Source organism: Carettochelys insculpta, chromosome 6 (genome assembly GCF_033958435.1).
Source record: "Carettochelys insculpta isolate YL-2023 chromosome 6, ASM3395843v1, whole genome shotgun sequence".
Taxonomy (NCBI): domain Eukaryota; kingdom Metazoa; phylum Chordata; order Testudines; family Carettochelyidae; genus Carettochelys; species Carettochelys insculpta.
In genome coordinates, this window is record NC_134142.1 from 47,600,599 (window position 1) to 47,627,530 (window position 26,932).

The following is a 26,932-nucleotide window of genomic DNA, read 5'->3' on the forward strand; positions in this document are numbered from 1 at the left end:
AAGCTCTGGGAAGTATCTGACAGCTGAGCATGCTGCTCCTGTTTGGGGAACAAAGAGCGAATGATTGGAATGTTCCCATTCTGCCCTGCACTAGGAGCACTGCAACAGGCAGACTCCTGCTTTGGGGGGTGGAAGACAGATGTGTGCTGCTTTGACATTCCCTCAGAATGAATTATTCATGATCCTGTTCCAAGCAGATGAGGATGCTGAGGGAGAGCTCAGAGAATCCCAAGATGTGCAGTGATCAGCTCCATCTTCCCACAACACTTCACGTTGGGATACATACCTGCAATATGGGCATGGTCTGTGTAGCGGGGGAAAGTGTGAACATCCTCTGGCAATTTTTGTCTTGTCAACTTTTGGGTGTAAGCACTTGCATCCTCCCTACCCCCCAGGTAATATGGGATAGGGAGTGAAAGAGCATCAGAGTCATGTGGAGGGGGGTCATGTCTTTCCTGCCCCCAGCTGGTGTGTCTTCCCTCTCTCATACTGGTAAGAACTTTTTGTTTACTTGCACCATGGAGTTCAGGTGAATTGTTTTTAACTTACAGTGGACCATATTATAACTAAAAGGTTAAGTGGTTCCAAATTTTACCTACTGTATCTTTATTTACTATATGTTAAGTTCATATCTCTTTTCCAACAAATATATTTTTTTAGTGCCAGCAGCCTAACAATAGCAACTTAGTGTGAACTAAATGGTTGAAAAATGACTCCAGTTTCATGCTTTACAGAAATTATCTGAGAAGGGCATTAAAGCAATTTTTAAAAGTTAAGTTGACAATGTGACCATTCTGAGGATTTTTTTTTAAAACTAAAGTTAACTCAAGTTAATTCTGTGAATAAGAAATGGTGTTTAATTATTGAACTAGAAAACAGCATTATAGTAGTATGAAAAGGAAACCATGACCTGGAAATTGCTCATTAGGCTGGCATGCTCTGTGAATTTTTCATCAGGTGACTTTTGCCATAGTGGTGTTTAGTAGAGAAGAGAACAGTCGAGTTGAGATCTACAAAGTTTTAAGTAACATAAGCCATGTCTTAACTATTGAGCTAAATTGATAATCCAAAGTCACTTAACATCAGTGCAGCACATACGTACAATGGTCTTTGTTGGTTTGAATGCACTGCAGTTGTTGATCTCACATCAATAAAGCACAAGCTTTGTCATTGGTAGCTAATCCAATGTGCAACTTTGTCATCCTCTGCTATTTGGAACTCTGGAAATAGATTGTGGTGAATCATGGGAATGTGCTTGTTGTCCTGTGATGCAGTTCTTTCCATTCCATGATTTCACAGGCTTCTCTTAACTTTGTGCTGTTTTTCAATGGCTGCTGTAAACTGTGTGCCTGCTGTCTCTACCTGGCAGCGTGGATCTTGAGCTGCTGGTGATGAGCATTACAGACCTAACATAGAAAGTCCTGCAGTGTTTCATGAGCTATGAACTAGACTGAATCAGTAGTGCCTGTCCTGCTGTCTGCCATGGAATCAAACAAGTCAAGATTTTTGCTGGCATTCACAGTGCAGATTGTCATGGTGAACTGTTGGGACTGGGCTTAGGAAACAAGCGCTGAATGGTGGGATTCCATTGTGGTGCATGCCTGGGATGACAAACCGTGATCTCAGAACTTTCAGATGCGGAAGGCCACCTACCTAGCACTGAGTGCAGTGCTCAGTTCAACAAGGTAGGGCGAAGACACCAGAATGAGAGCTTCCCTCACTGTGGAAAAGTGGGTAGTGATTGCTGTGTGAAAACTGGCAACTCCAGACTTGACTCCAAACAGATTTTCGGCTGACCATAGCAAATATCTACCTGGGGGATTTTGGTCGTGCAAATGTGCAAGGTCAGTAACTGCTTTCTGCTTCAAAGCACTGTAACTCTTGGCAATATGCAGAAAATAATTGATAGCTTTGAGGCAATGATATTCCCTTGCTGCAGTGGGGTGATAGATAGAATGCATATCCCGAGATGGAGCATATCAACCAAAAGGGTTACTTCTCTGTGGTCTTGCAGATGTTGGTATAGCACCATGGCTGTTTTGCTGTCATAGATTTGAGCTGGCTAGGGAATGTGCATGTTGCATGTATCTTTTGGAACACTGGACTGTTTAGACATCTGCACACTGGCACTTTTGTCCAGATCAGAAGTAGTACCCACAGTGACTCTTGGAGAACCTGGCTGCCCTTGCTCCTCTGGCTCATGATGCCTTACGTTAGAAACCTAGACAATAGTAAAGAACACTCTAATAACTGTCTTAGATGCTGAATAACTATTCAATGTGCCTTTGGCTTGATGAAAAGTTGCTGGCACAGCCTTTTTGGCCAGCTAGGCCTTGGTTGGGGAAATATTCTGGTCATTGTGGCTTGCTGTACTCTGTATCATACTTGTGAAATAAAGGGAGAAAAAATTTAATTGGACTGGAGGGCTGAGAGTGAGCAGCTGGCTGCTGATTTTAAGCAGCCAGATAAAAAGGCAATTAGAGTGGCGCAGCAGGAGGCTGTTTGAATCAGGAAGGCTTTGAGGAAGCATTTTGACAATGATTCCCAGTGATGCATCTTTGTGATTCATTGGATCAGGAAATGTTTGCTTGTTGCCTGCAGTGCTTGCTTCCTGATCATTAATTGCAAGGAGCATTTATTGCTACTTATAGCCAATTTGTTTGTGTTGGTACTGAGCAATACATGTTTGTCGCAAAGACTCATTTTAATAAAGTTAATAAAGACTCAAGTTTTAATAAAGGGATAAAACACAAATTTGTGATCAAACTGGATGTAAATATAAGGAACAGTCTCATAGTTAGGGCCCTCACAACTGGGTGTTAGTTCAGCTTTCATTGGAGTACAGTGGGGTACTGAGGGGGACTGGGAACATACAAAGAATGAGGAAAGGAAGTTTGAGGAGATCACGGACTGGAGTTCTGTAGTGGCTGGAGGGAGAGTCAGATGTGGATGTGCTCAGGTTACAGATTAATGTTGAAGTCCATCATCTGTCTGTTCGTTCAGGAGCTTCACCATCAACTTCTGCCCCGGCCTCTTCCCTTTCTGTTCAGCCTGAGTCTTTCATGGATTGTCTCCCTTCATGCTTTTTATTCTTTTGTGAGCTGCATCTGCTTACTGCAGCACTTTACAAAACATCCTTCTTAACCCTCCTGGGTTGCTGCCTTATTTGATGGAGGCACTGCACTGGTTTGGAGGTCTGGGTCCTCAAGTGCACAGGTGCAGAAGTCAGAGAAAGAGTCATTGTGAGTGCGCTCCCCACCATGAATCGCAAGAGTTTACACATCTTTTCCTCAACGCCTTCGCTAACACAGAGATCAGTACGAGTCCCGATTATGGTGAGTTTGCAGGGAGGGGGAGCAGCTAGGGAGTTGGTTTGGAATATTGGTATCCTTTTCCACAGGCTAGGATAGTACAACTTTATATCACCCCTAAGGGTGCATCTCCAGCATGCATGTGGATTTAGATCAGCCCAGTATGTCACTTGCCTGTGTGTTGGTCTGTTCCCTACAGAAATAATTGCTGAGTAGTACAGCAAAGTTTTCAAAAGCAGGGAGAGAAACAAGGTGGATCTCCCACAGAGCCATCAGCAGAGGAATGAAGAATACCTACAGAAAAGCTTCCTAGAGATTTCTGTAGAGAATTCCTGGGATATCCCTGTTTACATTCACAAATTTTTCTGCTATAATCCCACTGTGTAGATGGATACCCTATATCAACTTCTCTTACCTGTCCTCTACCAGATAAGAATTCAATCTCTCACCATGCAGTATCAAAGCAGAATGAGGCTTATTGTAGCTCCTCTCCTGCATGCTAGTGCAGGAGCGCTGGGATGGGCTAGACCTCTCTGGAGTGTCAAAAATGTCCTGATTTGCTATGCCACTGAATGATCCTGCTGTGTTTCTCCATATTGTCCTTCAGCTACATTTCATCATTCGCTATTTCCTGTATAAGGTCAAGTCCTAACTTCCCTCTAAGCAGTGTGGCTGCAAGGGCCTGTAGAGCAGAGAGGTAGTTTTTGGGGTGGAGAGAAAGTCGGGGTGTACAGGGCTGCAGCGAGGGAGAGGTGCTGCTCCCTTGGTTCCAGCACTGCAGTTCCTGCAGCCCAAAATATGCAGGGAGAGATGGTCTCCCAGAGTCCTGGTGCTGCTGCAGAGAAAGAGGACTGTGGGGGAGTCTTCTCTTCTTACCACAGCTCTGGGTCAGTTTAAACCTTTAATCCCTGGCCCACCTCCAAAGACCTCACTTGCACAACTCTGCATCTGCCATCACACATCCATGTTGGTACACCTAAAACAATTAATTCCACACATGGGAGTAAAAATAAATCAGAAAACATTGGTTAAGTCCACCGGCTGCAGCTTCCAGTCTCCCTGTGGTATCCAGGAGGCTCTTCATGATGAAGTTGGGGTCACCATCAAGGGTGGCAGGCAGCTCCTTTATAGGAGCAGCTGGTCTTCAGCACCACTGCGGAACAGTGGTTGGCCTCCTCGCTTTTTGGTACATGTCTCTCAGCTTCTCAGTTCTTTCTGTATAACACTGTTGTATGTCCCTTTCATGCCCTTCTGCGTGCCACTAGCCATCAGCCCATAGGCATTGAAGTTTCTATAGCTGATGTGGAGCTGCAGCTGTACATCCATCTCTTCTCCCCATGTACTTAGCAGATCAAACATCTCTGGTGTGCTCCACACAGGAGTGTGCATCTGCTGTATGAGACCAACATGGCCAGCTGGGAAGGTGCTGTGTGAACTATGCACACTGAACAAACTGGAGAAGAAATTTCAAAAATTCCCGAGCCTTAAGTGGAGGAGCAGCACGTATCTGTGTACCTTCAGGGCAGCAGAATTCAAACTGCTGGTCAGAACGGTCATGATAGTTATTGTGGAACATGTTGGAGTCCATTTATGGTGACATAATCAAGTGAGGTGGCTACACCGATGCTGCATTGTTCTGTCACAAAAAAAATATGCTATTCGTGGAGGTGGTTTTACGGTGTTGGCATAATAGAGGAGTTACATGGGCAGAAAGATCCTTTCCCTGTATTGGTTTGTTGACAAAAGCTGACTTTTGTTAGTAAAACTATAGTGGATACAAGGCATTACTGTGCCCTTATTTGAAGGGTTTTAGTTTTGACTACAGATGAGGAATTTAAAAGTGCTCTGACTCATTTCACAGATTCCCCCTGCACCACCCAGGCCTGACTTTGATGCTTCGAGGGAAAAACTGCAGAAGCTTGGAGAAGGAGAAGGATCAATGACTAAGGAAGAGTTTACTAAGATGAAACAAGAACTGGAAGCGTATGTATATTTTATACAGCTGTAGGGGTGTGTGTGTTTCAGTTGCTTTTTAGTGCTTTCTGCTATTTCATACTTCTAATCATGTTATAGCACTGGTCCCTTCCAGAAGATGCAGGTTTGGGCAGCTTCAGTTACCACATGACCAGTATTATCTCAATGATCATGATCAGAGCCATCAGGAAAATTGTAGAAATGATTGCCCACAATTGTGGGAATTTTAATAAAGGAGTAAATGAATACACATTAAAAATGGAAACGGAGGTTAGAGGCTTATTTGTAACTACAAAGAATTTTTAAAAATAATCTGTAAAGGTGAGGTATTAGATCTTCACTTACATTTTCCTGTACAGATCATTTCAATCAAACTTTGATAACTTGCTTTTCTGTTTATGCTGTGTACTTGTATAAATCTTTTGTTTAACTAGTTGCTTTCTGTGGATGTGCCCTAGTAATAAATGCAACTTTTACTTTCTATCTTTAGTTATTGTTAGTGACACAGACATAAGTGAGGCAGAAGAGCTCTCAAATCTATGTGATGTGATAGGAGCTTGTAGAACCACAGTAGTTAGATGTTCTTATGCAATTATCAAACTTCTGGTCTGTAGAACTTGACATTTGGTAACTACTTGACATATTTTATGGGTATACATAAATTTACTGGAGGACTACTTCTTGGAAATGGCTTTGTCCCTCGTTATGCCGTTAATAGTGATTGGAGGATTTCTTGTAAGGTTTAGTGTTCTGTGTTGAGCCATATAAGAGAGTCTTTTTCCTTACTCCATCCCCTTTCTTTTATGCCATTCATGGACCTCTTTGCTCTTTTTTTCCTCCCTCCCTGATTTCAGTTTTCATGTGTATATTTACATTGCTACTAGATTACTTCTCTCAAAAGCACTGAACTAGCAGGAAAATAATTAGTACTTCTTGGCTACGTCTACACGTGCAGCCAACATCGAAATAGCTTATTTCGATGTTGCGACATCGAAATAGTCTATTTCGATGAATAACGTCTACACGTCCTCCAGGGCCGGCAACGTCGATGTTCAACTTCGACGTTGCTCAGCCCAACATCGAAATAGGCGCAGCGAGGGAACGTCTACACGTCAAAGTAGCACACATCGAAATAGGGATGCCAGGCACAGCTGCAGACAGGGTCACAGGGCGGACTCAACAGCAAGACGCTCCCTTAAAGGGCCCCTCCCAGACACAGTTGCACTAAACAACACAAGATCCACAGAGCTGACAACTGGTTGCAGACCCTGTCCCTGCAGCATAGATCCCCAGCTGCCGCAGAAGCAGCCAGAAGCCCTGGGCTAAGGGCTGCTGCCCACGGTGACCATAGAGCCCCGCAGGGGCTGGAGAGAGAGCATCTCTCAACCCCCCAGCTGATGGCCGCCATGGAGGACCCAGCAATTTCGACGTTGCGGGACGCGGATCGTCTACACGGTCCCTACTTCGACGTTGAACGTCGAAGTAGGGCGCTATTCCTATCTCCTCATGAGGTTAGCGACTTCGACGTCTCGCCACCTAACGTCGAAGTTAACTTCGAAATAGCGCCAGACGCGTGTAGACGCGACGGGCGCTATTTCGAAGTTGGTGCCGCTACTTCGAAGTAGCGTGCACGTGTAGACGCAGCTCTTAGCAGCTGGATGCTGGGGTGAGCTACTGTATTGAAAGTATTGCATTAGACTGGTGTGCAAGAGATGGTTTGACAGCAGAGGAAATATACACTTCATACGACAGAAAACTGGAAATTAGCAGAGCACAATAAATATTGAAGAATCTGTGATTTTCCAGGGGCCCTGATCATGATTCTTTTGTGGTCTGGTTAGGGGTTGGATAACACAGAAACCTTGGGGTTTCTTCTACTGCCACCTCCATCCTCTGCATCCTTCTTTTTTGTCTTCACTGAATGACTACTGCTCTCACAGAGATCAAACACTTCCCAACACTGATCCTGCTGGTTTGCTGGTATGTAAATCTTATGATCCCTCCTTGCACGTAGTGGAAGCAAGTGTGTCAATTATCCAAGCCATTTCATTGTTAACTTGAGGGTTAATAAAAGAAGCCCCTTTCTTCTTACCTCTGCACAATCAGTGCAGTTTACTAAATGTCAGTTAATTGAATTTACAAAATAAAATCAACTGTAGTAAACTTGTATTGATGTTGGTAGATGTTCCTCCTCATGACTAATTTTTTGTTTGCATGATAAACTAAGCCTCGGTTATTGCCTTAATCTAGTTTGATTGAACTGGGCAACTGACTTCTTCTCATGATACTTGGTTTTGATGTGTAGTAGAACGTCAGAGTTGTGCACTGATGGGTAGACCACACCCCTTTGTAGGAAACAGAAGTACACAAGCAGCAACAGACAAAAAAAATACAGTGCTGTGTTAAACATAAATTGCTAAAGAAAACTAAAAAGAATTTGACAATATAAGTAAACTTTTTCTGTTCTTGTTTCATTTAAATTGGTTAAAAGCAGCAATTTTCTTCTGCATAGTGGTGTTTCAAAGCTGTATTAAGTCAATGCTCAATTGTAAACTTTTGACAGAACAGCCATAATATCTTGTTCAGATTTACAAATATTTCAGTTAAGAACAATGTCCATTCCCAAGGTGTTCATAATTCTGAGGATCTAGTGTACTAAATCTTATGACCGTTCCAAACTGAAATCAAGCAAAAGATCTGTGTATATCGCACCCAACATGTTTGTCCCCTTAGAAAATTTCTGATCCAAAGAGCGTGCAAAATAACACTAAATTGACAAAATGCAGACAAATAAGTAGAGGGGAGCAAACAGGCAAAGATGTGGAGATAGAAGAGGAAGGAATATTCAGAACAGGCAGGAGTATTCAGAGCAGGCTATGTAGTTGCTTGTATCATACAATTCTGCGTCTTGTTGTTTCTTGATAGTTTATGGGAAGGCTAAGGGGGGATTTTATTTCCAGTGAAACTATCACAGAGGTTGAATTTGAATCTTCATTTATACGACTTGTAATATTCGTTGTATTTATCTCTGTGTGTTTGCTTATGTCATAGGATACAAGCTTACATTTTTTTCTTCATGTATTAACATTACCTTTTTCTAGTACACAAATTAAATACGATATAATATACTAACATCAAATACATCAAAGGTTGGGGTAGAATATTTTAGCATTCCTACAGTTTTGTTTGCGTACTAGGATGTCTGATTTTTGCAGTCGGCTTAATCAAAAGTTAATAGCTTCAGGTGGAATTTTATACTGTGTAGTCAATGTACTTGTTTGTTGTTTGTTTGTTTGTTTGTTTCCAGGGAGTATCTGGCAATATTCAAGAAGACTGTTGCAATGCATGAAGTGTTCTTGTGTCGAGTGGCAGCACATCCTGTTTTGAGAAAAGATTTAAATTTCCATGTTTTCTTGGAATATAATCAGGATGTGAGTATTGAAAACTTGATTCCATAGCAAAAGTAGTCAAGATGTATTTTCATGATATGATTGGAAAATGGGTAGAACAGTTTACCTCCTGAAGTAATTTATAACAATTCTTTAACCAAACCTATTTTGGATTTAGAATTTTAGAAATTAAGTAAACTGGCATTGTCAAAGTTCATACTCTACCTTCTGGGAACCTGGCATTCGGGACCTATTTTTATAATTTTTGAACTGTAGCCTGGTCATTAAAAAAGTGTTACTAGACTCCCATAAATATTTTTGAACAGTCACCATTTGCTGTGGCTCACGATGATATTCACTTAGTCTCTTGATTCAGTTTAGGTGCTCTGAAAGAGAGAGCATGATGAAACTAGCTCCCAATATCATTGTTATGTAAAACTCAAATTAAATTAGTTTTCATCAAGACAGGATCCCGACAGTAGCTCTTGGATTAAAAATTATGATGGTTCTGTTATACTGATGAAGAATTCGTAGCTAAACATGGTTGTTAAATATTCTGCCTAGACGACAAACATCTCTGAGAAGCAGAATAGCTTTGTGATAGCTAAATTAATTAAATATATTGAGAAGTAACCAGTGTAAGCTGTCTTAGTGCATATTGGGTATGCCTACACAGGGGGCATGATAATCAGCCACAGCGAAGAATACTAATGAAGTGCTGCGATGAATATGCAGCATCTCATTAGGCTAATTCTCTCCATGGAAACTTTGAAGTTGCAAACTTCGAAGCGCTGGCATGCCATGTAGCCACGGGCACTTAGAAGTACCTGCTCAACTTCGAAATGCCTTTACTCCTCAAAATTTTGGTTTTAATTTTATATTGCATTTTCAACACTGAAGGCAGTGAAAGATATACAGTTACGTTTATTTTAAAAAATAAGTGAGGCTCCACTATTTAGCTAATACATGCCATCCTCTCAGAAACAGTCATTTGGGCGTTAAGATTCCAACTCACAATGGCTATTTCTACACTTGCCCCCTTCTTTGAAGGGGACATGGTAATCAGCCACAGCAGAGAATACTAATAAATACTAATACCAAAATTTTGGGGAGTAAGGGCATTTCGAAGTTTGCAACTTCAAAGTCGCAGTGGGGAGAATTAGCCTAATGAGGTGCTGCATATTCATTGCAGCACTTCATTAGTATTCTCCACTGTGGCTGATTACCATGCCCCCTTCGAAGAAGTGCGGGCAAGTGTAGACGCAGCCATTGTGAGTTGAAATCTTAACTTGGGCTAATGAAGTGGAGGCTGTTATGTAATGTAACTTGCCCAAATGCCTGTTTCTGAGACGATGGCATGTATTAGCTAAATAGTGGAGCCTCGCTTATTTTTTTTAAAATAAATGTAACTGTATATCTTGAGGTGCCTTCAGTGTTGAAAATTGAATATAAAACTAAAACCAAGCCTTGGGTAATGGAGTTTTTTGTTAACTTGAGACATGGCTTTTGGTTCTTTAGTACACAGTAAAACCCTAAGATACATGGGGGTTGTTTTCCTGCAATCCCCGCATAACTTAAATTTTCATGCAAGTTGAGGGGGAGACAGGAACCAGGCTGCCACCTTACATTAGATGTTAAAGGAAGTCTGTCTAATCAATCACCTTTATAATGCAAAATGTCATATTAGTAATACACAGTATCTCGTGTAATGTAGACAGACAGAAATCAACCTGGTACAAAACTTGCAGTTTCTAGTGTAGTTTCTAGCTCCTCTCAGGGCAAAAATTAATTCACTGCTTTTATTGTCATCAGAGAACGTGCTAACTTGAGGTGTGAACTTATTTTTCAGTTGAGTGTTCGTGGGAAAAACAAGAAAGAGAAACTTGAAGACTTCTTTAAAAATATGGTTAAGTCAGCAGATGGTGTCATTGTTTCAGGAGTAAAGGTGATTTATCTCTACAAATGTTAAATTTTTTTGAAACAATCTTTTTGAACTGATTACAAGAGGAAACAAATAACAAATGTATGCAAAGTATATTTTAGGGCTTCACAAATGTATCACATGCTTGCTAGAGGTGGATATGAAAGAGAGTGAAGGTGAAAACATGGGGCTGCACGAACAGCTAGATGAGATACTAGCCCCTTGTAACATCAGCTATTGAGAAGGAAGCTGTCGTAGGACTTTTTCTGGAGATTTCATCATTCATGTTGTTTTCTTCTGGGTAGTAGGAATGTAATCTTAAAGCTGCATTGTCCATCTGCAGGAAAAAGACTTTGCAACTCTTCCTACCCTGACCCCAGTCACCTTCCAATGCTATTTAGCTGCTTTCACAGGGAGGGCTTCACTGTTTTATCCCTTTTCCAGCCTTTTTTGCGAGTGGGATGTAGTGATATGGGCCATTCCCCGCCCCCCTCCCCCCCCCCCCCCCGAATAACTGTAGTACCTGCTTTTGTTAAAAATGACCATGTGGAGTCAGACCAATGGTCATTCGAGCTCAGTGCCCTATGTTCTGACAATGGCTAATGCCATATACTTCCAATGGAGTGAAACAGGGCAGGGTAATCATCAGGTGATCCATCCCCCTTTGTCCATTCCCAGTGTCTGGCAGTCAGACGCTTAGGGACATCCAGGGTACAGGGTTGCTTTCCTGACTATCTGGGCTAATTACCATTATGGACCTATCTTCTATATGTCCCTCTTGATAGCTTTCCCAAACAGTATTGTGAAGTATTGATAATAAAGAACTCTTAGGCACTGGAGCTGTCTGCATACTCAAGAAGACAACTTTGAATCTTACATTCAGTAAATGATTAGAAAGTTGCCTTTAGGACTGTAGTAACCGAAGAGAGCCATCGACAGCAGTGCAGCAGGAAAGGCCCCTGGCCAGGATGGTATACCACCAGAGGTAATCAAGTGTGGTGCAGACACTCTCCTGGAACCCCTACATGAGCTACTGTGCCTGTGCTGGAAAGAGGGTGAGGTTCCACAGGCTATGCGCGATGCTAACATTGTATAAGAACAGAGGAGACAGAAGCGACTGCAACAACTACCGTGGAATCTCCCTCCTAAGCGTCACTGGTAAACTGTTCGCTCGCGTCATCCTTGGCAGACTCCAGAAGATTGCTGAGAGGGTGTACGCTGAATCGCAGTGTGGATTCCGTGCAGAGAGATCTACCGTTGACATGGTCTCTCTGAGGCAGCTGCAGGAGAAATGCAGGGAGCCGAGGAAGCCACTCCACATAGCCTTCATAGACCTGACCAAGGCCTTTGACTTGGTCAGCAGGGATGGTCTGTTCAAACTGCTCCACAAGATAGGCTGTCCTCCACAGTTACTCAAGATGATCCAGTCGTTCCACGAAGACATGAGAGGAACCATCCAATATGACGGCGCTTTATCGGATGCTTTCAGAATCAGGAGCGGCGTCAAACAAGGATGCGTGCTTGCTCCGACATTGTTCGGGATCTTCTTCGCACTCCTCCTGAAGCATGCCTTTGGATCTTCAACAGAGGGCATCTTGCTGCACACAAGATCTGATGGGAAACTGTTTAATCTTGCAAGGCTGAAAGCTAAGTCTAAGGTGCAGGAAGTCCTCATCGGAGACATGCTGTTCGCAGACGATGCTGCTGTAGTGTCTCACACAGCAAACCAGCTTCAAAAACTGCTGGATCAGTTCTCCAAAGCGTGCAAGGACTTTGGGCTTACCATCAGCCTAAAGAAGACGAACGTACTCGGTCAGGATGTTGCTGAATCCCCATCAATCAGCACTGACAACTATACGTTAGAGGTCGTCCACGAGTTCGTTTACCTTGGGTCCACCATCACTGACACCCTGTTGTTGGACACTGAGCTAAATAGGAGGATCGGAAGAGCGGCCACAACTCTGTCCAGACTCAGCAAGAGAGTGTGGAATAACAACAAGCTGTACACTCACACCAAAATGCAAGTCTACAGAGCCTGCATCCTCAGCACCCTCCTTTATGGCAGCGAGACTTGGACCCTGTATGCCCGTCAGGAAAAGAGGCTGAACGTCTTCCACTTGCACTGCCTCAGGCGCATCTTTGGAATATCATGGAAGGACAGAGTGACCAACACCGCCATCCTCGAGCAAGCTGGAATCCCAACCATGCACACCCTCCTCAGGCAGCGTCGGCTCTGCTGGCTTGGCCGCGTCCACAGGATGAATGATGGAAGGATTCCAAAAGACATCCTGTATGGTGAGCTAGCCTCTGGCAAAAGACCTCCTGGACGCCCCCAGTTGCGCTACAAAGATGTCTGCAAGAGAGACCTCGGAGAGGTAGACATCGAACTGGACAACTGGGAAGAACTAGCAGACGACCGTGGCAGATGGAGGCAGGGGTTACACAAGGGCCTTCAGAAGGGCGAGCTGAGGATCGGACAGCTAGCAGAGGAGAAGCGAGTGCACAGAAAGCACACTAAGGACTTGCCAGACACCCACCACATCTGCAAGAGATACAGCGAGGACTGTCACTCTCGTGTGGGTCTTCATAGTCACAGTAGACGCTGTAAATGAAGTCCTCAATTGAAACTATAAAGGGCGTGATCCATAGTCTATGCAGACTGAAGGATGCCTACTACTACTATAATGAAACCTTAAATTCTGGAGAAATTGACTTCATCCCCCTTGCACCTCAGTGAAAGCTTCCCACTAGCAAGTGGATTTTTCAAGATCCATGTAACTTTCCTAATTGTATGCCCTTGAGTTCAAGAGACATCAGATGCTGTTACTATTGCCATGAATTAGTTCTGGTGCAAAGATGTGTACAGTAAACCCTCAAAATGCTTGATTTGGACTTGTGCTTAACTCCTCCCCCGCCTCCCCAGCCCCTGCAGCACTGGTTCAAAACAACACCTCCCCCGCACACACACGGTGGCGCACCATGCAAGCACAGCTCCAGCTCGCCACCCCCTGCGCGTTGCGCTGGCTCATCTCTGCCCCCTGCCCACGGCCCCAGCCCACCTCCAGGATTAACCCTGCCTGCAACCCCAGGACTTATCTTTCAAAAGCAGCTCCAGGTGCTCCTGCTGCTTCCCTGGCTGCAGAATGTGCATTCTGCTGCGGAAAAAGCCCCCTCCCCCACCCCCCGCCAACTTACACAGAATTTGAGTTACATGAGGGTACGTGGAAATTCAATCCTCACGTAACTCGAGAGACTGCTGTATAAAAAACCCTCCAATTCAAGGAGAAAAGATAATCTAACTGTCTGGGTTTTAGACTCTTGTATAGCGTAAGCCTGCATCTGTTGTAAAGCTATTTAGATGTTTTGGCTTCTCCCAATCACCACAGTAATTGCTCTCAAAACGAGAGAACATCAGTATTCATTCATACCTTGTATCACGTGAATAGTATTGCATCATGTATTTCCAATGTATTACTTAATAATGGAGATGTGCTTGGGATTTTTTTCCTCCCTTTTTGAGCAGTGTTCGTGAAAGGAGCCAGACTAGCAATACTGTAACCCAGCATTTTGTCCACAGAGCACATATTAAATAGGTAGTAGCTGTTGAAGTTGTGTGTATTAGCCTGCTTATGCTTCAGTATTGTCTGGATGATGAAATAGTTGAATGTCCTTGCCCACTTGGTTCATAGCATCTCTGCAGAGACTACTAACAGCAGTGTCTAACAGCGCCGGTTTTGTAGCTAATGTTTTTAGGTAGATCCCTGTCTACTAGGTTTGGATGAGGAACAGAGAATCATAGAAATTTAGGACTGTATGTGACTCCATTAACTCACGTAGCCCAGTACTCTGCACTGAGGCAGGACTATGTGGCTACGTCTACACGTGAAGCCTACATCGAAGTAGCCTATTTCGATGTGGCGACATCGAAATAGGCTATTTCGATGAATAACGTCTACACGTCCTCCAGGGCTGGCAACGTCGATGTTCAACATCGACGTTGCGCAGCACCACATCGAAATAGGCGCAGCGAGGGAACGTCTACACGCCACAGTAGCACACATCGAAATAAGGGTGCCAGGCACAGCTGCAGACAGGATCACAGGGCGGACTCAACAGCCAGCCGCTCCCTTAAAGGGCCCCTCCCAGACACACTTGCACTAAACAGCACAAGATACACAGAGCCGACAAGGAGTTGCAGACCCTGTGCATGCAGCATGAATCCCCTGCTGCAGCAGCAGCAGCCAGAAGCCCTGGGCTAAGGGCTGCTGCACACGGTGACCATAGAGCCCCGCAGGGGCTGGAGAGACAGCGTCTCTCAACCCCCCAGCTGATGGCTGCCATGGAGGACCCCACAATTTCGACGTTGTGGGACGCGGATCGTCTACACGGTCCCTACTTCGACGTTGAACGTCAAAGTAGGGCGCTATTCCGATCCCCTCATGAGGTTAGCGACTTCGATGTCTCGCCGCCTAACGTCGAAGTTAACTTCGAAATAGCACCCGATGCGTGTAGCCGCGACGGGCGCTATTTCGAAGTTAGTGCCGCTACTTCGAAGTAGCGTGCACGTGTAGACACAGCTTGTATTACTTAAATCAGTGGCTCTCAGTCTTTCCACACTACCCTTTCAGGGTTTGGCCTGCATACCCCAGATTTCACCTCGTTTAAACAGTATTTCGTTACAAAATCAGCCATAAAAATACTGATGTTATAGAACATTATTACTGCAAAATTGCTTACTTGTTCATATAATAATAAAATAAATTGTAATCTGTTGTATTTGCATTTCAATGTATAAAATATATTGAGTGTTAAGTAAGTCCGTATGAAATTTTAGTTTGTATTGACTTTGCTCGGAAAGGTTAGTGTGGAAAGAGTGAGAGCCACTGATTTAAGTAATACGTAGTCCTGCCTCAGTGCAGAGTACTGGGCTACGCGACTTAATGAAGTCACATGCAGTCCTAAATTTCTATGATTCTCTGTTCCTCATCTAAACCTAGTAGACAGGGATCTACCTAAAAACATTAGCTACACAACTGGTGCTGTTAGACCCTGCTGTTAGTAGTCTCTGCAGCGAGGCTATGAACCAAGTGGGCAAGGACACTTAACTATTTCATCATCCAGATGATACTGAAGCATATAAGCAGCCTAATACAGACAACTTCAACAGCTACTGCCTATTTAATATCTGCTCAGTGGACAGAAAGCTGGGTTATATTGACTTTGCTAGTGCTTTGTCTGTAACTTGTCGTAAAACCTGGGCAAATGTTTAGAGCTGTTGATGTATCTCCTGGAAGATTTCTGCATATCCCAAAGGGTACATGTACTCCTGGGTGAGAACCGCTGATTTAGACTATCCCTGACAGGCGTTTTTCTAACCTGTGCTTAAAAACCTTCAATTGTGGAGATCCCACAGTCTCCCTAGGCATCTTGTTTCAGTGCTTAACTACCCTTGCAGTTAGGTTAAACAGCAGGAAAAACTTCCTAAGTCTCTGTTGTTGTAATTTAAGCCCATTACTGCTTGTCCTGTCTTGAGTGGTTTAAAAGAACAATTTATCACCCTCCTCTTTAGAACAGCCTTTTACGTACTTGAACACAGTTATGTCTCTTCCTCCCCCCCCCCCCAAGTCTTCACTTCTCCAGACAAAAAAATTCTAATTTTTTAAATCTTTCCAGGTAGGTTATGTTTGCTATATCCTTTAATTTTTTTTTTTTTTACTCTCTCTGGATTTTGTCTGATTTGGCGGTGTTTTGTTTTTTTTTTTTAAACTGAAATACCCAAAACTGGATGCACTACTTCAGTTGAGTTCAGCGTCTAGCTATTTTTTGTTAACCTGCTGATGTTTTGAGTCGTAACGGAATTGGTGATCTAGACATGTAAGGTACTTAGTACATCATCATCATCAACAGCCATGGGCTAAGCACCCATTGGTGTCTGATGCCTCCCTCACTGTTTCCTTCCATCTTTCCCTGCCCAGGGCAGAGTGATGTGGAGCTATTCTACAGAAGCTAAGCCAATCTACTATATCATGTACCCATTCTCTGTGGGGGCTCCCTCTCCTATTTGAAACATCTATTATGTCGAATATCAGGGTCTTAAATTTTCATTCGTCATTCATTCTGCAGATATGTCCGAATAGCTGTAACTTCTGTTGTATAACCTGCAGTAAGTTCTCTTTCGGCTGTATCTTCCTATATAATTCATCGTTGGTGACCTCCTGCATCCATCCTATTCTCAGGATCTTTCTATGAATCCTCTTGAATGCCAATATTCTTCTCTTCAAATCTTTCGTTGAACCCATCTCACGTCTGTACAACATGCTGCTGAATCCACATTTTCAAGATGCTCAGCTTCATTCCTAAGCTAAACACTTTGCTTTTCCAGATCTTATCCACTGCCTTCAAACTTGCTCTTGCTTTCGCTATTTCCTTCTTACGGTCTAGATCATATGTTATGTTGCTTCCCAGATATGTGAACTTCTCTATTCTCTAGTTCAATCCCATCTACACTGATCTTCCTAGTTGTTTATCTCCAAATACCATTGGTTTTGGTTTTTATAAATGTTCAGAATCAGTCCTATAGCATTTCCCATCCTCATTTAGCACTCGCACCATTCTCACTACTATCTCTTCATCATCTTCAGTGATAACTATATCATCCGCGAACCTCAAGTTGTTCATTTTCATACTATGCACAACTGTCCCTTCCACCTCTTCCTTGATCTTGCCCATTGCGCTCTCTAGGTACGCGATGAAGATAGTCGGCAATATTTTGTCTCGTACCGTGCTCATTCTAAAGCAATTTCCCAACTCTCTGTATGTTCTCACCACTGCTTCCGCATAGTCATTGATATCCTTCAACAACTGTATCAGTCTGCTATCCACTCTGTATGACTCCAGCACCACTCAAGTCACTTTCTGATCTATACTGTCAAATGCCTTCTGCAAAGTGACGAAGTAATTGTAGATGTTCTTGTTCTTTTGTTGCGCTTTCTCCGCTATCAAGCTTAGTGCCAATGTCCTGCTGTATGATACTTCTATCTTTCCTGAATCCTGCCTGCTTGTCTGCTAGATGTTCTTCTATCTGCAATTTCAATCTCTCTGTCGGTATAATCGTCAGCACCTTGCCTAGATGCCTGGTTAAGGCAATCGTTCTGTAGTTCTTGCCACTGCAAAGTGCTTCCTTTCTCGCGTATTCTTCATACAGCCTCAGTAGTAAATTTCAAATGCATTATGAAACCCTGCAGGTAGTTGGAGGAAGAGCTGTGTGTTCAGGATTCTAGATTGAGATACACTATATCTACATTACTGTTAGGACCAATGTCCTGAGATCAATCCACCAGCAGCTGCTTTAGCGGGTCTATTGAAGACCTGCCAAATTGACCACAGATCATTCTTCAGTTGACCTTTGTACTCTGCCTTGCATAAGAAGAATAAGGTATGTTGACTGCCCTGCAACATAATCCCCACAGTAACGCAACCTAAGGTATATTAGGATGACTTAGTGCAGTATTATAGACCGACACCTAATATCATAAAGCTTAAAATGCAGGCAAACACCTCATTGTGAGGGACTTGGAAGTATTAGAAGTAAAAACTGACTTTTGTATAGGGTGTCTTACAATATAAGTGCAAAGTTCTCTTATACCTATTATAGAGAATTTAATTGTACACAGTCATGACTATAGAATAAATTTCATGGATTGTTATTACAAACAAGTGAATCTGTCTTCTAAATACTGTTTTTGTTTTTTTTAGGATGTAGATGACTTTTTTGAACATGAAAGAACATTCCTTGTAGAATATCATAACAGAGTCAAAGATGCTTCTGGCAAATCTGATAAAATGACAAGATCACACAAAAGTGAGTGTGGGGTTTGTTTTTTTTTTTTTTTTTTTCCCGTTCTCTGGTGGCAGGGGAGCTCCATTAATTGTAGCACACTCTGGAAAACTTTCTAATGCTTTGTTATTATCTGTTACCTTCCTTTTGATAACTTGTCTTATATGCAAGGAAAAGGAAGATTCTCAGGGTGTATAAATGTCTTTATGCAAGCAGAAGTAGACAATCAGACCTTGGAATAACATGTATGGGTATAAGTAATGCTGAGTGCTGGCATTAAAGGTGGGCGACATGGTCAATAGGCAAGGAACAGAATAGGTTTGGGGCACAGGGCCCTAGAAAGGAGCTTGGGGCAACGATGGAGAGAGACACTGGCTCCATGTAGGCAGCAGGAGCCTGGGTGTTGAAGGGGAGGGTGGGGAAATAGTGGGGCCAGGGGCAGTGGCTAGGATACCGGGGCACCAAAATACAAGTTTGCTGAGAGTGCCCATTTCCTTGTGGGCGGCTTTGCTCATGCTGTACTAGACCACTTGGAATTAGAATAATCTGGTTTTATATTGGAAGCTTTTTTGGGGGGCATCATCTCTTTTGGGGTTAACTGAAACATGTATTTTAATTTTTCAGTACTTTTAAAGAAAAAACATGTTTGACTTTATGAATTTTAGAATGGTTGATACAGTTACATTTCTGATCAAGTTTTCTGTCAAAACTTGTTCTAGTGGTGAGCACTTTAGATTTGCTTGCAGTTACCTGGGTTCAACTTGTACCACACAAGAAATTACATTACTTTACTCAACATCAAACTTGTCTACTTCAACAAAACTGCCAGTTATAATGTGTCGGACGTGGAAGAGTATTGGGAAGGATCAGCATGCCAAAATTTGGGAACAGTTGGCAACCTTAAACTCAGGAGGGAAATAAAATTCTCCAGCTGCAATTGTCCATATACAACTTCAGTTGTGGAAGCTGCCATTGGTATTAATCAACTTGAGACACTGCTTACTAGAAGTTGCTTTGGGACCATGTGTGCACCCATCTCTTCCAGTCAGTGAATTCCAAGGGCACAGTAGCAAGCACAGACCTATCTATGTCTTCAAAATGCTAAAAAGGCAGTGGGCGTGCACAGCTCAGTGTTCTTGATGCTTTCTTCATTGGGTTGGTTTGTCCTTACCTTTTCTAGTGATTTTTTTTGTTTGTGAACAGTTAAATAGGATGCTTTTAGAGTAGCTCTTTTTTCCCTTCAGTATTCACATTGGTTTTCAAATGTTGTCTGGGTTCAGCCCTTTTGCACTGCTGTACTATCTTTTTTTAGTACGTTTTGTTTTATCTTTGTTTTTCCCCCTTTTGTTAAGGTCTGCTGACACAATGGTAACATGGTGAGCAGGCCTTCCCAGCCTTGGTCTCTGAAGGAGCAAGTTGTGGAGTCTGGCAGACTCTGAATTAAAAGGGCGTCTAAATATCAAAGATCCATTTGCACAAAGTGATTGTGTACAGATGTGGCAAATGTGACGGCAAAGTCTGTTTTTTGCCCCAGTTAAAGGATGTAAAGGTTTGTCCACATCTACAGTAGCTTAAAGCAGCACTTTCTCAGGGAAGAAGTGGAGAAAGGACATCTGTGTTTGCTATAACTGTGATTGATTTATAAGAGCTTGGTCTCTATAGGGAATGTCTTCTTCTCTAGGAATCCTTGGGGATTCACATCAATAGAGTCCTTTTTAATCTTAGCACAAAGGTGGGGGTTGGACTTCTGACCTTCCACAGCTATGAAAGCTTTCTTGCCAGAGGACAATTCCATACACCTCCACTGGAAATAGTAATTGACATCTGTGGAGTATGCTGAGTTGCTTATTGCATCACAGTGTTCATGGCTTGCAACCCAAGTTGGTGGTATTAGTGCCAGTCTTGTTATGCAGTTTCAGTTCTCCACCCTCCCAGAACTGGGAACCAAACTGCAAATCTTGCTTTCCAGTTTACCAGAACTTTTATCTCAGAATGATGGTAAGATTCTTCACCCCGATTCTGCTGCTTGTGCTGACAGCTAGACTTCTGTCTTTCTGGGACCACTAAATTGAGTGTGTTGTCAGTCAAAAGTTTTATACAGAAAAACAGAAAGCTGTTGTCCAGAAAAATCTAGCTGATGAAATGGAAGGGATTGTCTATCTGAGCAACTTAGAGAAGAGTATATCCAAAATGATCTTCTGTGACTTCTCGTTTTGGGTCTTCCATATATATGTCAAAAATAGAAGCTACCATAATCCATCTCTCATTTTAGCTTTCCACCCTCTAATGCATAAACTACTGGTCTCTTGCTAACTCTGCAATAATGCAGTTTGCCAGAGATTTGCTCCATGTATTTCTTCTGTGTGAACCACCTGTGTTGATGGGATCTGAAACTGGTACTTACAAAGCTCACAGGAGCCATGGTTCTAACTCCTGTCAGACAGCTCTTTGTTTGTTTTCTCTGGAGGTTTATATTCTTAATTGTGAGATCCAGGCAAATGTGATATGTCCCATGAGAATGGCCTTGTGTCCTGACTACAAGTATATGTCTGAAGCAATATCAGGTTCCCATTTTAACCAAACACTTAACTTTCTTGTATTCCTTCCTGAAATTCATTTACACCTAGCAGGGGTTAGATATCATGCTAGATGACAGGAAGAAGGCCCTAAGTTATTAAATGACCAAGACAGGATCTGCAACTCTGCCGATTTTATTTCCAATGCAGTAGAAAAAAAATGAGGATCCGCTACTGACCAACTGACCAACCTCAGGACATGAAAGGAGAAGCACCTTGTTTGCACATGGTTTGCTAGTTCAGTCAAATGGCACCTGGGGAATACTGGCCCCTTCTATGTAGGGGAGTATGGACACTAGGAATCTTCAAGAGATTATCCATGGAGTACTTACTAGTGATCTACAGAGATCTATAGTGACAGCAACTCCTTATGACATCTTACTACCAGCTGTTCAGTTACACTAAAGTATAATTTAGACAGCTTAAAATGCATAATTTCCTTACATTTATGTAAGCTATTCCACAAGGCTGATATACAGTAGTCAAAGGGAGGTGGTGTTTCCATGCTACAAAAAAAGTTTGTATCCCTTTTGTAATGATCTATTTTAATGAAACAGCATAAGAATAAGGATCGTCGTCATCTTCCTTGTATTCATAAGGTTAAGCATGTTAAATTTCCAATTGTCAGATATCTGAAAGCTGAAAGGCAATGTGTACCTACATACTGCAGGGAAGAAGGTGGTGTCCACAACATGGTATATTAGCTTTATGTATTATGAAAGGCCCTGGCAGAGGGAATTAGCAGGGTTAGCCTTCAGCAATTTTCTGCTGCTAGAGTCTGTCTTTGCTGTCTTCCCACTGCCATAATTGTTCAGTGTAGGAGCAAAAGACTCCGGTTACTCTCAGTGGCAGGGAAAGGCTGCTGCAATGAGGATGCAGTGGGACGTTATGCTGCTAAAAGTCGCCATGTTGATGACTGTCTGGGTAAGTAGGGCTACGTACCCCAGAGTTCGGGAGCACCCTTATTCTACTCACCTAAACAATGCCTTGCTGTCTGTTCTATTGAATATATCCATGGTAGGGGTTGTGTATAATGTATGTCTCTTCTAAATGCAGCCAAAAGGAGTGTGCAGAGGATAGCCCAGATAAAAAAGTACAGTAGAGCATTCCTGTTTCTATATGGGAGAAGGAGAAATTCAGTGGTAAAGTCAGAGTATAAATTAACATTGATATTTTACATTCCTGCCCAATATAAATCTGTACCCATTTACACAGATATCTTTTTCTCAAGTCTTGTTTGGCTTTCCTGCCTTTTTCTCAACACGTTACAGCTTTCATGAACAGAATCAGTCGGTATTCAACTCGCAAATGCAGTAAGAATAGCAACAGTGGTATTAGCTGAATTAACATGAATATTGAAGAACTGTAATGAAAACTAATTTTTGTTTGTTTTAAAGCAATCGTTTTGAATTTACCATGAATTAACCTTCTAGTCAATGACCTTTTAGATGTTAGATAACTATGACAGGAAAGCCTTCACTCAGTGTATATCTAAGTCCCACATAAACCATGTTTCTTGTTCCTTTTGGGCAATTCAGAGCTTGTATTAACTATACTGTAGTCGCGCAATTAGGGACTGAGATTTCTGTCCTCTAATGTGGAAACACAAATGATTTAGGATTATACCTAGATGGTGGAAAAGATTAAGTTTAATGTAGTGTTATATTTTGTAGATACTACATTCTGCCTATGTCTGCACTAGCCCCTCCCTTTCAAAGGGAGATGCTAATGAGGCACTCCAGTGAATATGCAGTGTCTCATTAGCATAATGGCAGCAATGGCACTTCAAAAGTACCACTTTTGATCGCGTGCCCCTCATCTACACAGGGTCATTTTTGAAAGGGCCCCGCAAACTTCAAAATCCCCTTATTCATATAACCAAATATTACAGTCATCTGCAACACCTAGAAATATAGGAATAAGGGGATTTCAAAGTGTGTGGGGTCCTTTCAAAAAGGACCTCATGCAGATGAGCTGTAAACGATCAAAATCGGCACTTTAGAAGTGCCATGGCTGCTATTATGTTAATGAGGTGATGTATATTCATTGCAATGAATATGCGTCACATTAGCATATCCCAAAGTGTCTTGTTAGCATCCCCCTTTCAAAACGGTGGGTGGAGGGGCTAGTGTAGACATAGCCTCTGAGTGGTGTTAGAATATGTCTGGGTAACATTAATAGCCTTTAAAGTCAGAAGGGAGCATTGTAATTATCTAGTTTGACCTCTAATACAATATAAGCCATAGAATTTTGCTTTGTAATTCTTTGTAATTGAACGCATAACTCTTGATTGAGCTGGATCATACCTTTTTTATTAATGTATCCAGTTTTGAAGAAATGAAACACGCTTTTTGAAATAATGTTCCTGTGCCAGTAGAGTGAAATATTGACTCTTAGGTCCTCTTTTTTTCCCCCTAGATGTTGCAGATGACTATAATAGAATTGGTTCTTCGTTATATACGTTAGGAACACAGGACTCCACAGATATGTGCAAGTAAGATTTTTATTAAAAGTGATTACATTACAGGACAGATTGCTACCCAGCAATATGTTAATTTTAACTGGCCAGGCTGATGTCCATTCATTTCCCAAAATGGAATGTATTCGTAAGGGAGAATAACATCCAAAAGAGTGGTTTATTTCTCTTCCCTTAACTCTCCCAATATGCACAGCAAGCAGATTTTGAGGCATTACAAGAGCATATCTAAATCTAGATATGGGTATGCTTTGTTATAGTCACAGCAAACCATGACAAATGTCTTCATTGTGTACATCTGTGGATCCCCAATCTTTCGTTATAGTTGAAAACAGGAGTTAGGGATCCAAATTTGTGTTTACTCAAATTTTTGGTAATTTTTCCCAATATGTTGAATGGTCGTCTTTTATATTCTGGTCTAAATTGAACTCCTGGACTCTTCATGCTTCATGAAGGTTTTAAAATGTTCTTTAAGCCTTGCTTGTGGAAAGGCAAGCTTAATAATACTACTTATACTTCACATTATTGTAGGAAGGAGTTTTATATATGAAATTAGCATACAGGTTGAACATCTCTAGTCTTGCACCCTCAGGACCTTCACTGGTGCTGAACCAGAGAATTAGGCAATACTGACCTCTCATAATTTGGTTATCAACATTACCAACACTTCCACTACTTACTGTGCTCTTACAAGACATTTAGGGGTAAAGTATAGCAAAATAACAGCCCAGAATACTGAGAGCCAGGACTGATGGTGATATGCTTTATGGGATCCTGGGAAATTTGGGTCACACCCATGATAAGTGGATATCTAGCTCACTAAAATCACACTGGACCAGAAAGTGCTGGACTAGAGGTTCAATCTGTACAGAGATTTGTGTGTTCACCTCAGGTCTCATAGGACTGCAGTGGTATGTCTTCCTTGCATTGTACCAAGTTGTGGTTTTGTGATTAGTGTGCTGGACTTTCAATTACATGCTCCAGATTCATTTCAGTTGTGGCTTCAGGCAGACTTGACTTCTGACTGTGTCTGCCAAGCTGCATAACCTTTTCTTCCTTTGCTTGTGTGTGTTATCCAGCGAGGATATCCGTCATTGTTCTTCAACCTCTTACATACAGAACTTTCAGCATTGCATGTGTTTGTAGATGTGAATTTACTTTCCTGTGTATTGAACCTCATGTAAAGAACATCTGATAATGGTGTAAGGCTGCTAAGAATTGAGATAAACAATGTGGCAATATTCTGGGTCTAAATTAAACATACAGAAGCAAAGGCAGTCCTTGAGGAAGTGCTCCCATGTTAATCTTTCCTTTAGTAAATAAAAAATATTGTTTGACCTGGAATTGTTTGATTTAGGATTTGACAGTGTTGTAATTTGTCTTAGACACATTGAAGAAACCAGTTATTCACTGTTATCACTGATTCCATACATTAGTTTTATAAGCAATTGAGATGCTGTCCCTTCTCGTCCAGTATAGACTATCTTACCTTCCTGTGGCTTTAAAAGAAGAAAATACAGATTAGGTTGTTATTGATTTGAAAGTGAACTGAAAATCATTAGTCATAATACATCTGTTTCCTCCCCAGGTTTTTTTTGAAAGTATCAGAGTTGTTTGACAAAACAAGGGTATGTATCATTCAATCAATTTGTAGATGTAAAATGCTGTGTAATTGTATATCGCAGTGTATGCCATGACCTTGACAATTAGAATCTTTGGCTACATCTAGACTAAAGGGCTTTGTCAGCAAAATGGACATTTTGCCGACAAAACCCATGGAGCATCCAGATTCCCAAGGGCGTTCTGTCGACAGAAAGTCTGCAGAACGCAGCACTTTTGTCGACAGCAGTACTCTGCTTACTGAGGAATAACGCCTCTGTTGACAGATCTGTCAACAAAAAGCCTTTCTGGATGTTCCAGGGGGCCCTCTGTCAACAGACAGCGCTTCCAGGACACCAGGCAGCCCTGTTTGCTGTGCTTCTGGTTGGCTGTTCTGCCAGTCGAGTATCTGGGCCCTCTGGCTGCTCTCTGTCAACAGAGTGGATTATTTTTTGATATGGTTGATGGTCTGGCTATGATATGTCAATGGAAATTTTGTCAGAATATATCTTCCAACAAAAACTTCTGTCAACAAATCCCTGTGATCTACACATAGCCTTTGAGTATTGGGAAGTGGTAAGGAGGAAGATACTGTTTGAAAATCTTAACTGCTCTAGTCTTTTCATAAAACTACATTTAAAATGGCTTTGTAGGGTGTGTAAAAGTGTAATTGAGAGTCAAGGTGGATATAATTTGTTGGACCATTTTTTGGTGAAAGGGACAAGCTTTCAGGCTTGTACAGAGCTCTTCAAACAATATAGTCTGTTATCTACTTTGTGGTCTGACGTTATTTTTTACCAAGTAAGGGGGGCTGCTTTTGTTTATTATATCTGGTATTAATTGTGTTTCCCTTTATAATAGGGGTTTTTTTTTCGGCCCTAATCCTGAAATATGTAGGCAGACCACTGTTCCCATGTGAAGTCTTATTGCAGCATCACAGCTTCACTGTGCATTCAAGATCACTTCTGGGAGATCGCTATTTTATACAGTAATATTTTAACAGAAGAAGAATCCTGATCAGTTTTTCTGGACTTTCCACTGTTTTCCCCCCTTCCCCCCATTCTGTCTTGTTAGACAGTCTGTTTATTAGACAGGAGCTGTCTTACATTTTATACAGTGCTGAACAATGTGGCACTTAATAAAAAAAAAATATTAACTGTAGCACAGGGGTCAGCAACCGTTCTGAGGTGGAGTGCCAAAATTTGACCTTTTCACCTCGATGTATGGTCCAAGTGCTGGTGATAGTTTTCAAGTCACTAAGGCAGTGGTGTGCAACCTGTGTGTTCCTGGGGGCCACATGCACTTTAATGAGCGCTTCTCTTGTGGCTCTGGAGGCTGCCACTGTTTAAACTTTAAGCAGCAGCAGCAGCAGCGTCCACAGCCACAAGTGGAGTCAACAGCACCATGGAGCGCCAGAAGGGAAACCATCAGGTCAGGGAGCCACCCGGGCGCTGCATGTGGAGGAATGCTAAGGCTGCAGGAGAGCTGGGGGGAGGGGTGGCTGAGCCTGCCTTCCTGGAGCCATGCTGAGGGGAACAGTTGTGGGGTGCGGGGAGGCAGTGGCCATGGAGGAGCTGCGCGCAGAGCTTGTTGCTACAGTCAGGCAAAGCCTGGGGATGGGGGGTTTGGGGCTGAAAGGGGTTAAGGCTGGGGAGGTAGGTGTGGGCTTGGGGGCTGATGGAGGGTAAAGCCTGGGGATGCGGGGGAGGGGTTTGGGCCTTGGGGGTCGCAACATAAGTACTCTAAAATATGGGGGTTATGGTTGGAAACAGGTTGAGCACCACTGCACTCAGGCTAGATCTAGACTAGAGGGTTTTTTCCACAAAACTGGCATTTTTCTGACATAACG

At 42.4% G+C, this 26,932-nt stretch overlaps 1 protein-coding gene across 1 annotated transcript in view; it reads left to right on the forward strand.

The window, feature by feature from the left end:
• SNX6 (sorting nexin 6) overlaps nt 1-26,932 on the forward strand; it is a 46,884-nt gene that overhangs the window by 10,743 nt on the left and 9,209 nt on the right. The window contains exons 5-10 of the mRNA XM_074996856.1: nt 5,173-5,294; nt 8,593-8,716; nt 10,524-10,619; nt 18,351-18,456; nt 23,427-23,502; nt 25,073-25,112. Of these exons, the coding sequence (XP_074852957.1) occupies nt 5,173-5,294; nt 8,593-8,716; nt 10,524-10,619; nt 18,351-18,456; nt 23,427-23,502; nt 25,073-25,112 (564 nt within the window). The remainder of the gene's footprint in view (nt 1-5,172; nt 5,295-8,592; nt 8,717-10,523; nt 10,620-18,350; nt 18,457-23,426; nt 23,503-25,072; nt 25,113-26,932) is intronic.